At 42.4% G+C, this 14,174-nt stretch overlaps 1 protein-coding gene across 2 annotated transcripts in view; it reads left to right on the plus strand.

The window, feature by feature from the left end:
• The window catches only part of KCNT2 (potassium sodium-activated channel subfamily T member 2), a 1,782,840-nt gene that overhangs the window by 1,548,740 nt on the left and 219,926 nt on the right, over positions 1 to 14,174 (plus strand). For both annotated transcript variants that reach the window (XM_073582885.1, XM_073582886.1), the window contains exon 22: positions 3,959 to 4,070. In XM_073582885.1, the coding sequence (XP_073438986.1) occupies positions 3,959 to 4,070 (112 nt within the window). The remainder of the gene's footprint in view (positions 1 to 3,958; positions 4,071 to 14,174) is intronic.

The following is a 14,174-nucleotide window of genomic DNA, read 5'->3' on the forward strand; positions in this document are numbered from 1 at the left end:
ATATGGATTATCTCTGGCTGGGTGGGTGTCTTTTCTTCGTGCAGTCTGTCTGGAGAGTGATGATGTGGCACTACAAAGCCCTTCTTTTATCTCCCATCCTCCAAAACAATGTTTCTTGTTGAGGGGCTGGATTTACACAATGTATAGACATTGTTTACTCTGAAATCGCACACGCTCGCAAAGCACTGACATGCGCACTAGACAGCCACATCAGCGCACCCAAAGACTGCAATACTAGTTTTTTGCGCATTGCGTGTGCTGACACGCGCATGCGCATTTTTAACGATGTTGGGTGGAGCAAAATATGCAACATGTAGCGTCCAGCGCATCTGATCGCAGACATGGAAAATGCGCAGCGCACTGAAACGCTGAGGCCTGTGTGCAATCGCTAGACACTGCGCCGCCATTTTAAAGATAGGGGACAAATGCGTGTGCGACTGATAGCGCACAATGCGCAGCGCGATTAAACGCAAGTGTGAAACCAGCCTAAGGCTAGAGTTACAAGATGGCATGTGCAGGGTGACAACAATTCTATGAAAAGTCACGCAACAAAAACATTTCTGCAACTGTAGATAGGTGATAGCTTGTTTTCACTGGACAAACACTTTAATGCCTAATTAATGCATGAATATTTTTTAATGTTTTTGAATGTGTATTATAAGAATGAACATATAAAATTAATAGATTGTGATGTCGTTTCCTGACAAATAAACCCAAAAGAACCTCAATCTCTACAGTTATACATAAAAAAACAATAAACATAAATTATAGAAACACAGGTATAAAAAAACACGATTTGCTATAATAAGTCACAAATATCTAGACTTACCTAGAAGATTTTATTTGCTTTAAGGAATAAGAAGTGACCTGTAATACAGTTGTCAATTTTTAACACCATTACACTGGTAGGGGGTCATAATCTCAAACAATTTCGGAATCTTGAGATTGTGCGAGATTTAATTGAGCTTTGTCACAGAGTCATTTCCTAGTAATATTTGATATATGAAAAAGTGGTCAGATTACCTAGGAGTCAGAAGTGTTAGATTTAAGGTACATTGGCCTCAGAAAAAAAATGGTCCGCTTTCTGGATGGAAAAAAACGGACTAAAACTATGCGATTGTCATGCGTTTCGTATGCAATTATTAATCGCACCATCTGTTTTTCATCCATATGCCATGTGTTTTTATTTCTAGGCAACTATTTTTAAATCCTCTGATACCACCCACTTGGACTTAAGAAAAGTTAACTCATTAGACGCCAAATACTTTGATGGATAATATCTCCATATTGGAGTGACGAACAAAAGAGAAAAAAAAAACAGCATTGTAGCCGTTACTAAGTTGTGTGTCCAGTTCGAAATGAAAAATTTGGTGAAAGGTCCACACTAAGATGTTTTTAGCCAATATTTTACAGCTCTTTATGCTTCTCCTGGAAAATAGTTGTCTTTTGTCCTGTAACTCTCATGGATGCTGTCTGTGAATAGTCTATTTCTATTGTCCATATCACAAAATTTGACCTGAAAGGAAGTCTGTGAGTAGTATGACACTGCAAATCTGACAGCCCTTCGAATTGAGATGTGAAAAGCTGTTTGCACAGCAGAGTTTTAGTGAAAACATGAGTGAAAAAGTGAAGTATTAATCCACAGTCCATTACTGCCACAGGTGCATGATGGACATTCCCTAATGGAGACTACATCAAAGCTCCATAAAACCTCGATCTAAAATTGACAGACAGCAATAGTATTCGTTAAAGATCCAAGTACAACTTGTGTGATTTGCCTTCCACAAATACTGGGACTGTTTATTCTCTGTTTCCATACCTTGATCCATAGCATACAATCCTTTCCCTCTCTCTCTTGGTAATACTGTAAAGGTACAGTATGTGCAGCAAGGTAACCCACCCAGTGTTTCCAGCTATGTGAGGAGTAGCAGTACAGTCCATTTTTTGGGGGCGCTGCACAGCCTATACAGCAGCAATGAACATTATTTAGAAATTTACTTATTTTTGCATTTAGGAAGCAAGAGAGCAATGCAAATAAAGACAAGCGAGTCCTTTAAATGGGTCTTGTTAAAAGGTATCTGTCAGCAGGTTTTTGCTACCTCGTCTGAGAGCAATGTAATGTAGGCAAAGAGAAGCTGAATCCCACAATGTATCTGTCATGATACCAGTGCTGGGTGACCGGCACTTCTGGGGTTAATGTTCTGACCTCAGTGCAGACTCTCACCTGCACACCTGGGACCTATTATGGTGGCCTCTCATTGGTTCTGGGGAGGCTTCTTATAGCCTCAGGAAGCTCCCATCCCCCGACAGTTATACCTTCGCCATTGGCATTGTGTGGTGACCCCTGAGTGTGTTAGTGCTGTGTTCTGGTTGCATGATTCTCTGTGTATGACTCGGTCTGTTCTCTGGATATTGCTCTGGATTCTGCTTGGTACCTTCTACGTCTGTTTGGTTTTTGATCTCTGCTTGGCCCTGACTATCCATTCTGTCTCATCCCTGGTACTGTACTGATATCTTGTGTATGACCTTTGGCTTTGTCTGACCTTCCGTCTGTTTATCCCTCCTGTACCTCGCTTGCATGTATTGTGCTTGACCCCCGCTTTGCCAGACTCTGAGTTTTCTACCTTCTCTGAAAGCAGGATGCTAAGCCCCGCCCCCTTGCAATCACATGATCTTAGGTCCTGTGCCAGCTTGCTAAACTTCTACATTCAGGTCCTGTGCATCTTTATTTTCTGGCTGTTCTTGTCCCCAGGGGTCCCTACGGTGCGGGTGAGTCCCTGCTCAGCGGAGGCTGTACGCTGGCGCTGTCAGGACCCTGACAGTATCACTTAGTTTACTGGGTGCAGCAGTTCTGACACAACCATATCTTTTAGATTTAGAATGAAGCAGAGCTGAGAAAGCTTACTACGCCCACATCACAACTATCTATGTGCAATATCTATAGACAGTGAGGTGCTTATCACAAGGGGAAGGTCCGTTTCAGGACTGATGTAGTCCGGCGGTGTTAATCTCATAGTGACAAGTCCGCCACAGTAAGTTAACCACAGCACGCACTTTGACAAGTGACATATCCCTGAATTCTCTCTTTCAGCCTCTATCTTCTGCTGTCTTCAGGTCACATAGCAAAAACCTGCTGACAGATTCCCTGTACGTAACAATTATAAAAAAACAAACAACTTTCTAAATTTGTTCTGATTCTCCAGATATCTGGACTACTGTTCAAAGCTTGAATTCAAGAGGACTAGACACTGCTGCAAATCTGAGAGATGTAGCCAAGTTTTTCCTACTTTGCTCTTTTACCACTCTCCATCCACAAAGATAGTTATAAAATGGCTCTCGGCATACGCAGTAGCTCAGAAGTCGCTTAATAGAATGGCTCACAGTGCGGCTGCCAGAAGGATCAGGGGAACCAGGTTTACCATAGCCGATTGTCATGATCACAATGCTTTTGCTATTGCTGAAGCAAAGCTACCTTATATCACAATGTCATAAGGCCAATGTGTGATAATGCCGTTGACTGAACCTTCACTCAAGCAGAAGGCCCACCTACTCAGGTATGATGAAGTCAATAGGGGAGCAGTGTGCTCCTGAAAAGGGAACAGAAGAGGAAACAACCCTTTAACAGTCAATGAGGGAGAGGCAAAAGTGTAGTATTCACATGACATTTTGCTTTTCATTATTGTGATTCATAAAGTAGATTAGAAGCGCTACTACAATACCACAATAATAGTTATCGGGTAAATCAATCTTACTATCTGTCAAACTGCAATTTTGAATAGTTGTATGAAGCATAGTTTTTAAAACATGGTGGCATTAAAGATTTCCAAGACAGGAAAGCTAGATGATTTTCATATGGGGAGTTAAAAGAACTTCTTGTATATGCCTTCACTTTAAGTCTGAGAAATTGTAGTTATTTGATATGTTTTTAAAAATGTCATTGTGTTTTTCTTTTGCTTAGGTTATTTTCAAGTCTCAGCATCATCACAGAGCTAACACATCCAGCAAATATGAGATTCATGCAGTTTAGGGCAAAGGACTGTTATTCTTTAGCTCTCTCTAAGCTGGAGAAGGTAAGGGAATGAAATAATAACATAGCTATAACTACTGGAGAGATCATGGTTCCTATATATGTGTGAAAACGTAGTGTCTTTACAGCAGAAACTTTGTTAAATCTATCAAGGGCTTTGTTTTCTGTGGTCTCCATTTGCACATTCCTATATCTATGTCATGTCACCTAACAAATATTATAATAAAGTATAATCCACTATTATGAATAAAAGGGAATGTTATTGGAGATGTGTTTTCTCTAAACCATAAACCTTTTGGCATTGGCTGCACTGGGGAGTGGAGTATGAAAAATCTGCTGGTCTTCATGTCTGCCATGCAGTCAGTTATAGACTTGGCTGCAAGAAGATTGATAAGTCTTGGTCCCTGAATAGACACAAATTGGTGGCAGTAATATTGCTGATGCAAGAGTACAGTAGTTAGGATGCATTCCAAAAGCAGTCACCAGAAGAGCAGACAGGCGGCAACAGGCAAGAAAAAGAGAGCCAGAGCCAAGAGCTTGACACCAACCACTCAGAAAGTAACTGCCACTAATAGACTATGTAAATTGCCTCTTCAGAGCTGAAGAGGACTTGAACTTTAGTGCCATCAACTGGAAGTAGCAATCCTAAAAGTCAATATCATCGCTTTAATGAGCCTTGCCACATGACCTAGAATATAAGCCAAACCAGAATATCTATTTGCAGACACATGTTTTGGGTTGTCACCATTCCTCAGTGCAAAGCAAGATATCTGATTTGATGTTTATCCTGAGTCATGTGGCAACAATTGTTAAAGGGTCGATATTATCTTTTAGGATTGCTAATTCTAATAGGTGGCATTAGTGTTCAAGTCCTTTTCCTCTCTGATGAGGCAATTTGCATAATTAATTTTCCAAAGGAGCATTGCATGGAAATATACCTCTCCTTTCACTGGCATGCCAGGAATGTCACTATCCATATGGAAAGATACTATCCCTTAGGAATCAATTTGTAAATAGCAGCTTAGTATGCTCTGAAGCTAGATGTGGTCTTCAGGCAATGTGACAGAGCTTGAATATGTGTAGAATGAAATGTAGATTAAGGGTATGTGAATTAGGCAAAGTACAGATCATGATATCTTGACTGTCAGTGGGTCTTCTGACCCAAATTCATCAGCCCCATACTGTCATGGCCGAAACTGTTGGCACCTTTGAAATTGTTCAAACATTACTTCCTTTTTTCCATCCATTTCTGGCTGGTTCTTGAAGCATATTTGGGGTATTTGTCCTGCTGGACCTATGAGGCAAACTCATCTTTCTGACACTGGACAATATATTGCGACTCAAAATCCTTTGATAATTTTCAGATTTCGTGATGACTAGCACACCATGAAGGCAATCAGTGCCAGAGGCAGCAAAACAACCCCAAAACATCTTTGAACCTCCACCATATTTGACTGTAGGTACTGTGTTCTTTTCTTTGTAGACCTCATTCAGTTTTCAGTGAACAGTAGAATGATGTGCTTTACTAAAAATCGGTATCTCGTTCTCATCTTTCCATAAGGTGCTTTCCCAGAGGGATTTTGGCTGATGTACATTTTGGCAAACTGCAGTACAGCTGTTTTATGTCTCTGTGTCAGCAGAGGGATCCTACTGGGTCTCCTGTCACAGCGTTTCATTTTATTCAGATGTCGACAGATAGTTTGCGCTGACACTGGTGCACCCTGAGCCTGCAGGATAAATAATAAAAATAAAAAATAAATAATAAAAATAAAAAAATAAATAATTCTGGAACTTGATAAGAGCTACTTATCCACCATCCAAACTATCCTGCATTGCAACCTTTCATCAATTTATCTGCTGTCCACATCCAGGGGGATTAGATGTATGTGCCATGGCTTGATTATATTACGCACAGTGGATAAGAAATATAATGATCTTTGGAGGTGGATTTATAATGTTGAGATTGTTGATAGTGTTCAATAATTTTGGTTCTCACATCCTCAAACAGCTCTCTTCTCCTCTTTCTGTTCTCTATACTTAGTGTGGCACACAGTAAAATATTTAGGAAACACAAAGCGCAAATAGGGTCTAATCTCACAGACTATTTCAAATTAATGACAGGGAGCTACTCACCTGATAGCCCAGTTTGAAAGCATGTAGAAATCAGCTGCTGTAGATCCACAGGTCGGTAAAACGACCTCTTCTACAGGATATAATAGATAAATGTGGCGTAATATCCGTGAGTTGATTGTCACAGCAGCGTAGATATTACCCACATTTATCTATTATATCCTAGTGTGGCACGCACTGACATACAGTGCAAAGACTGTGTGAACGTCTCACCTTTTTACCTGACTTCAGGTGATTTTCATATTATCCATATCTGTTACTTGCTTCAGGTGAGTTTGAACAGAAATCACATGCTTTAAACTATGTTTTCTACCCACAATGTTGGAAAGATGACAACAATTTTGTCCTGGCCATTTTGGGGGTTTTGTATGAAATTATGTCTAATCTGCCTTTTTTTTCTTATGTTTTATGTCTTATATTCCAATACACACAACGGAGATAAACAAGTGTATAACAAAGCATGTGTAATTGCAATACTTTTTTTGGAAGAAACACTATGCCAGCATAATTTTAGTCTATGGCCACATTGGCACATTCATCCAAATCTTGTTTTATAGGTGGGTTCGGACACAAGCCTAAACGGGACCCATGAACGTGAAGATAAGCGCAATGTGAAAGCACCCTTAGAAAGTAAACATATGACTGCAGGATGAGACGACACACTGTTTCTTTGCAGCCTGTAACCCGACATGGATGCAAAAAAGCCGTATACAGAAAATGGTGGGGGGTTTTCACAAAGCTGTTTGCAAAGTTACTTCAGTTTTATTTCAAGACACTGAAGAAATAAAAAGGTGTTGAAAAATTATACTTTGCCATTAAAACAAAAGAGAGATCCATTGTACCGAGTCCTCCCCTGAGGAATTTTAGATGGGATTTATAGGCGGCATACAACCTCTTCAATAATTGCTTTTGTAGGTGATAGTTTAATTGTTGGTCTTAGAAATTAATTCAGCTATAAAACAAGCTGTTTATGAAGCAGCAGTTTGTGAATTAGTTCATCAAATATTAACGAGAGGCCATATACTATTTTTTTTTCATTATTCTCAACCACATTTTTGATTTACAAGCAATTAAACTAGTTTGAAGGCGATCTAAATTTGTCTAATTAATTATTTATCCAAATGTGTAATGAAATAGCGAGATGGCTAATGGACTGGAGAGTTTAACATTTATCATCCCATCTGTTGCTTGATGCCAAGATGCTTTTGGTGAAAATCAGCAGCAGATGAATCACCTTAAAGGTCTTGTAATTTCCGGCTTTAAATTACAGCAAAACATTTATGTCACTGGCATTAAACAACACATCTGACGTCTTTGCATGACTTGTGGGATTTTGCAGTAATGGAATGTAAACAGGATTAAAATGTCAAATAGTTAATGGCTTCATTGTACTATGTGAGGGTTAGTTACTGTTCACCACTGTCTATACAGTAGCTTTTCTTTATGGAAGGAATATTCTAAATGTTCATATATAAAGAATATGCATATAACATGTGCTTCATTGTTTAATGTTTTAAATTGTTTGCAAAACAAGTCAAAAGTAATAGTTAAGCAATAACAGTGTATTACTTACCGTAATTAGTTTAAGGCCTCTTTCACACATCAGGTTTTCGCCGTCAGGCGCTATCCGGCGCTTTTGACAGAAACCGGATCCGGCGAAATGCAATGCCGGATCCGGTTTCCCCCCCATTGACTTGCATTTGCGCCGGATCGCGCCGGATGGCCATGCGTTTCATCCGGTTTTCGCCGGATCCGGCAATGTGTCGCGATCCGGCGTCTGGAAAAAACGGCTACTGTAACGTTTTTTGTCTCCGGCGAAAAAGCCGGACACGCCGGATCCGGCGCGTCCGGCTTTTTCACACAATGAAAGCCTATGAGCGCCGCAATGCGCCGGATCCGGTTTTTTGGTCTGAGCATGCTCAGTAGCTCTGCCCACAAGACATATATAAAAGCAAGACAGTGGGACCCACAGCCACACCCAACATGCCACCCAAGAAAGCAACCAAGCGAAGCAGGAGAAGGCAGGAGACCACTGCAGCACCATCAGCACCACCACCACCCCAAATGGAGCAGCAAATGGAACATGCTGAGGAGGGGAGGCCAGCAGCAGATGAGAGACGGTAATTATCAAATCCCCCATTCCTCCAAACTAGGGCTATTGAATATCAAGATATTCATTGGCCCTTTGTTTCTCTTTATTCAACAGCCGCCCAATAGATGCAGCAGCAGCAGCAGCAATGGCAGCAGATGGAACACCACCCACAGGCATGGAGTGTGGCCACCAGGAAGACAGCACATCATCTTCTGGGAGCCCTCCCTCGCATCGTCAGCGTTTGACGGTAAGTTTTTATTTCCATAATCCATCTTCTCTGTAATATATGTCTATTCATTACCTTTTATTTCAAAACAGGATTCACAAGATGAAGAGGAGCTCCCAGAAGAAGAAGGAAGGGGTGGACAGACACCTGGAGTGGGCTCACAATTGGTAAGTTTTTTGCATCAAACGCAGAAACACAACATCACACTACACACAACACATAGAAAACAATGTTCTGCAGACCACACACAGCAAACAAATGCCTACATCCAAAGACATAACATTTTTTGTTTTCTTCTCTAGTCTTCCCAATCTGGTGCTCGGCCAAGAGGTCCTCGGCGACAGCAACGCGGCGGTCACCAGCGTGTAAGTATAAATATTTTTGCTTTGTTTTTTTTCACTTTTTATTTCATTTCTTATGTGGAGGCTAATTATGTTATTTTTGTCTTTTTCTTTAACAGCCTTCACAGCGTGCTCCCGACTCTGACGGTGAGGATGGAGGACTCGATGTGGACCACCTCATCGATCTCGTCAGAGAAAGGGAGCCGCTCTGGAATATGGCTGACCGCCGCCACGCTGACCTTATCGTTACCCGACGACTCTGGGAGGAAATCTGTTCGCTCCTTGTGGGCCGCTGGGAGGACCTCGATGTTCGGGCCCAGATTACAGAGCGTAAGTATATACAGTACCGGTTGCTTGATGTAAACCAGTGTTTCCCGAACTCCAGTCCTCGTGGTCCCCACGGATCATGTGTTCAGGATTTCTATTTACTATGGAAATCCTGAAAACATGACCCCTGGGGACCATGAGGACTGGAGTTTGGGAAACACTGATGTTGTATACTAACCACTCCTTTCTCGTTTCAGGGAACAGAATTGTGAATCGGTGGCGGTCTGTGAGGGATCGTTTCAAGAAGGAGTTCAATAAAGAGATGCGGGCCCCGAGTGGATCTGGAGGACGCAGGAGCAAGTACAAGTACGCAGAAGCCCTGTCGTTCCTCCGGGAAACAATGGTCACCAGAAGGTAAATATTACACACCACATGTGAAAAAAAATGTTAGATGTAAAATTTTTTTTCAGCCAGGGCCATACCATGTCAGTATTTTAATTGTTTTTTTTTCTCTTTATTCCACAGCACGGTGAGCAGCACTCGGGAGCCTGCACGATTGGACCCTTCTGAGGCGATCCATGAGGAGACCGGCACCGAGGGACACTTCGACCGCCCCGGTACATCTGCACCTTCCCAGCCTTCCCACACATTCGACCCATCTGTCCCATCCACCAGCACAGGAGCATCGTGGCCGCCTACATTACATGAAGCTGCTGGTGAGGAGATCGCTTTCCCTTTACCCCACCCTTCTGCCCCTGCCACCTCTAGTACACCTGCGGGTACTGGGCGGCAGCGGCAGAGGGGTCAGGAAAAGACTTATGCGCCAGAGTTCTTGCATCTGAATGCATCTTTCCAGAACTGTCTAAAAGTCATGTCAGAGCAAATCTCCGCAGGCTATCAGCAGATCAACTCCAGCATTCTGGAGGTGAATACACTTCTGCAAACCATGCATTCAGAAGCAAGATCTTCACCAAACCACACCTTTTTCAGGTCTGTTGTGGAGCGCATGGAAACGCTCTCTCCTGCCCAGCAGATGCATGTAATGCATTCATGCCACGCTGCTCTCCAGCAAGTTACCTCCCAACCTCCTCCTCCCACCACAGTAGTTCCTCCACCTGCACCCCCTCCAGCCACTTTCCATCCTCCCCCTCCTATTACATCTACACCCCCTCCAGCCACTTTCCATCCTCCCCCTCCTATTACATCTACACCCTCTCCAGCCACTTTCCATCCTCCCCCTCCTATTACATACCATCCACCTCCCCAGCACCATCCACCTCCCCAGCACCATCCACCTCCCCAGCACCAGCAACCTCCCCAGCACCAGCAACCTCCCCAGTACCAGCAACCTCCCCAGTACCAGCAACCTCCCCAGTACTTGCAAACTCCCCAGTACCAGCAACCTCCCCAGTACCAGACATCTCCCCACTTCCAGCAACCTGCCCCGAACCAGACATCTCCCCACTTCCAGCAACCTGCCCCGTACCAAACTCCTTCCCCATACAACTTGCCATCAACATCATCTGCTCCTACAGTCCCTGCCCAACCCTCCACTCCACCACCCACCACCTCTTCTGCTTCCCACATGTCCACCCATTCTGTAGTTTTTTCCACACCTTCACCTCTAACTGTTCCTTCCCCACCACGATCCCAGTCCTCTCTCCACACTCCCATTGTCGAAGTGTCCCGCAGCCCCTCCAGCAGTATTTCCACCACACACTACACAGATTTATAATGTGTGTATTTAAATAAAAATGACCAGTTTTATGGTTTCAAAGCTTTATTAAACAAGTTTATTAAAATTTTAAAAAAGTTTACTAAAAAAAACATTTTTCAATAAAAGTTAAATTATTTTACACTGGTTGTCTGTCATTTCTTTCTGCGGTGAAAAAGGTTAAATACAGGGTATTTAAAAGGTGAAATGGTATTCAAAACTAGGTATATAACTGTGGGTAAATTTTAGCTTTTTGCCACAGTTGTGTTCCTGGTTGTGTTTGAAGCAAAGTATTTCACCTAAAAAGTTGTGTTTATTGTTGGTGATTTCCTAACAATGTACACAACTTTTGTTAAAAGGTGAAATACTTTGCATAAAACACAACCAGGTACACACCTGTGGCCTAAAGCTAAAAATAGAGACCATGACAAGATAGCCAACTTTGGTTGGCAAAGGTATATACTGTTGGTACAGAAGGTACACAAGTTTGGTTAGGGCACAAATCTTTCACACTCTGTCATCCTGCCAGTGTACTCTGCCTTGAGGTGACATAAAGTATAGTGCAAAATTGTCCCTCATTACTGAAACCGTCACAGAACTTCTAGTGGTAATGTCATGGTAATCTTGCAAGGTGGTTTCTTCAGAGGTGTCCTCAATGGAAATGGGTTCCTTGCAGATAACAAAATTGTGGAGTACCACGCACGCTTTGATCACCTCGTCCACAGTTTCTGTCTTGAGGTTGATCGCAGTCAATAGGACCCGCCATTTGGCTGTCAGAATACCAAAGGTACATTCAACCATTCTTCTTGCTCTTGTGAGGCGGTAATTAAAAATGCGTTTTGGTCTTGTCAATCCTCTGCTAGAGTACGGTTTCAAAAGGTGTTCTGACAGCTGGAAGGCTTCATCCCCTACACAGACAAATGGCATAGGTGGACCAGATGTTTGCGGCAGCGGTCTAGGTGGTGGGAACTGGAAGGTGTTTCCATACAGTTTACGCCCCATGGCAGACAGTTTGAAAACTTGAGAGTCATTGGAGCGGCCATAGGCCCCAATATCAACCGCAATAAATTTGTATTCCGCGTCAGCGATGGCCATGAGGACAATTGAAAAATATTTCTTGTAATTGAAATATTCCGATCCCGATCCAGCTGGCTTTACAATGCGGATATGTTTCCCGTCCACAGCGCCCAAGCAGTTGGGAAACTGACATATCTGTTGAAACTTGTCAGCAATTTCAATCCACCTCTCTGTTGTGGGCTCTGGTAAAAACTCTTCAGCTAAGGAGTCCCACAGTGCACGGCATGTGTACTTCACTATTCCAGATATGGTGGAAATCCCGAGTCTGTACTGGAAATGCAGTGACGAAAGGGATTCTCCAGTTGCAAGAAATCTGTGGGGAATTAAAAAACAATAAATTAGTTTTAAATCACAGCATTACATACCAAAACTGACCTATAACACTTGGAGATACAAACTACCACCAACAAGATTGCAGTGAAAGTGTGCTCTGATGCGAGCATATCCAATAAATGTGGCTTACCTTAAAGTCACCATCAGACGCTCTGCGGGTGAAACAGAGAAGCGGCAATAGGTGTCCGCTTTTCTTATGAGGTGTGCAATGCGCTCCACCAAGTAATCAAAATTCTCCATTTTCATCCTAACATATCCAAAAAATTTATCCGGGTTTCGTCGAAGGTCCATGCATAGTGTAGAATAGACCCCACGCGTCATTCTCTTGGCTGTGATGGGGTGCATCCACAAACGTCGTCTACGATGCCTGATGCGCCGCTGTCTCGCTCTCTCCTTCTCCAGAACAATCACCCTCAAACGATTCGCCTCCGCTATAAAATCCGCCAAATTCTTCAAAATATTTCCAATGACAACATCCATCTTCGCCAGTAACTTGCTCTTCTCTCCAACCTGCACTTTCTCCTCTACAACCTGTCAAAGAAGGGCTGTAGGAACATGCTATATATAGTTTTCCAGTAGCCAATCCCGTTCGGAAGGCCACAAGGGTCAATTTTAAAAACCGGATCCGGCGTAATCCGTCGAAAAACGGAGAGAAAAACGGATGAACCGGATGAGACGGATCCGGTTTTGTCTGTCAAGAAAAAGACGGATCCGGCAGAAAACCGGATCCGTCACATCCGGTTTTACGAAACATTTGCCGGATCCGGCGTTCCGGCACGACGCCGGATCGCGCCTGACGCCGAAAACCTGATGTGTGAAAGTAGCCTTAGCCATTAAGGACCAAGCCGCTTTGTACGTTAATGACCGAGCCTCACTTTTCCAATCTTACCAGTGTCACTTTATGAGGTAATAACTCTGGAAAGCTTTAACATATCAAAGTGATTCTAAGTTGTTTTTTTTTCAAATTTTGGTTGATATGGTTTGCTTTTACTTAAAAAAATATTGAACATTTTACAAAAATATTTGATAATATTTTAAATTTGTATCCCCTTAAATCAGATAGTTAGACCATGGAAAATAGTTTATAAATAACATTTCCCATATGTCTACTTTACAGCTGCATAGTTTTGGAAACATCATTTTTTTGCTCCAAAATTAGAAAGGTTAAAAGTTTATGAGCAATTTATCATTTTTCCAACAAAATTTCCCAAACCATCACCATCACATTTGAAGTTACTTTGAGGGGCCTACTTGGCAGAAAATACTCATAAGTGACATCATTCAAAATGCTGCACCATCAAAATGCTCCAAACCACGTTCAAGAAGTTTATTAACCCTGCAGGTTTGTCGTAGGAATTAAAGTAATGTAGAAGAAAAAAAATTAACATTTTACTTTTTTTCACAAAAATGTTACTTTAGCCATAAATTTATTATTTTCAAAAGAGTAGCAGGAGAAAGTGGACCACAAAATTTGTCGTGCAATTTCTCCTGAGAATGTCTATTTCCAAAATGTGACGGAAAACTACTGTTTGGCTGCATGGTAGGGCTTGGAAGGGAAGGAGCGCAGTTTGACTTTTTCAGTAGAAAATTACCTTGAATCAACACCGGGAGCCATGAAGCATTTGTTGAGCCCCTGATGTGCCTAAACAGTAAAAATCCCAACAAGTGATCCCCATTTTGGAAACTGGACCGCTCAAGGAATTTTTCTAGATGTGTTGTGAGTAGAGTTGAGCGAAACGGGTCGGTCAAATTCATAAGTTGCCAACTTTCGCTAAAGTCAGATTTCATGAAACGAAACCCGACCATAGCGTGAGGTCGGCCATGAGGTCGGCGACCAGAGCACCTAAGTCACGTTTCAAATGATGCTTCCAGTTACCATTTTCAGCCTATGATGGAGGACGCACACTGTGGGCAACGCGATGACATGTGCAGCGGTCACCACCATCTTAGAGAAGGGCATGCAAGTG

This window comes from Dendrobates tinctorius, unplaced genomic scaffold (genome assembly GCF_039654945.1).
Source record: "Dendrobates tinctorius isolate UK_male_01 unplaced genomic scaffold, ASM3965494v1 ptg000074l, whole genome shotgun sequence".
In the NCBI taxonomy this organism is placed as follows: Eukaryota; Metazoa; Chordata; class Amphibia; order Anura; family Dendrobatidae; genus Dendrobates; species Dendrobates tinctorius.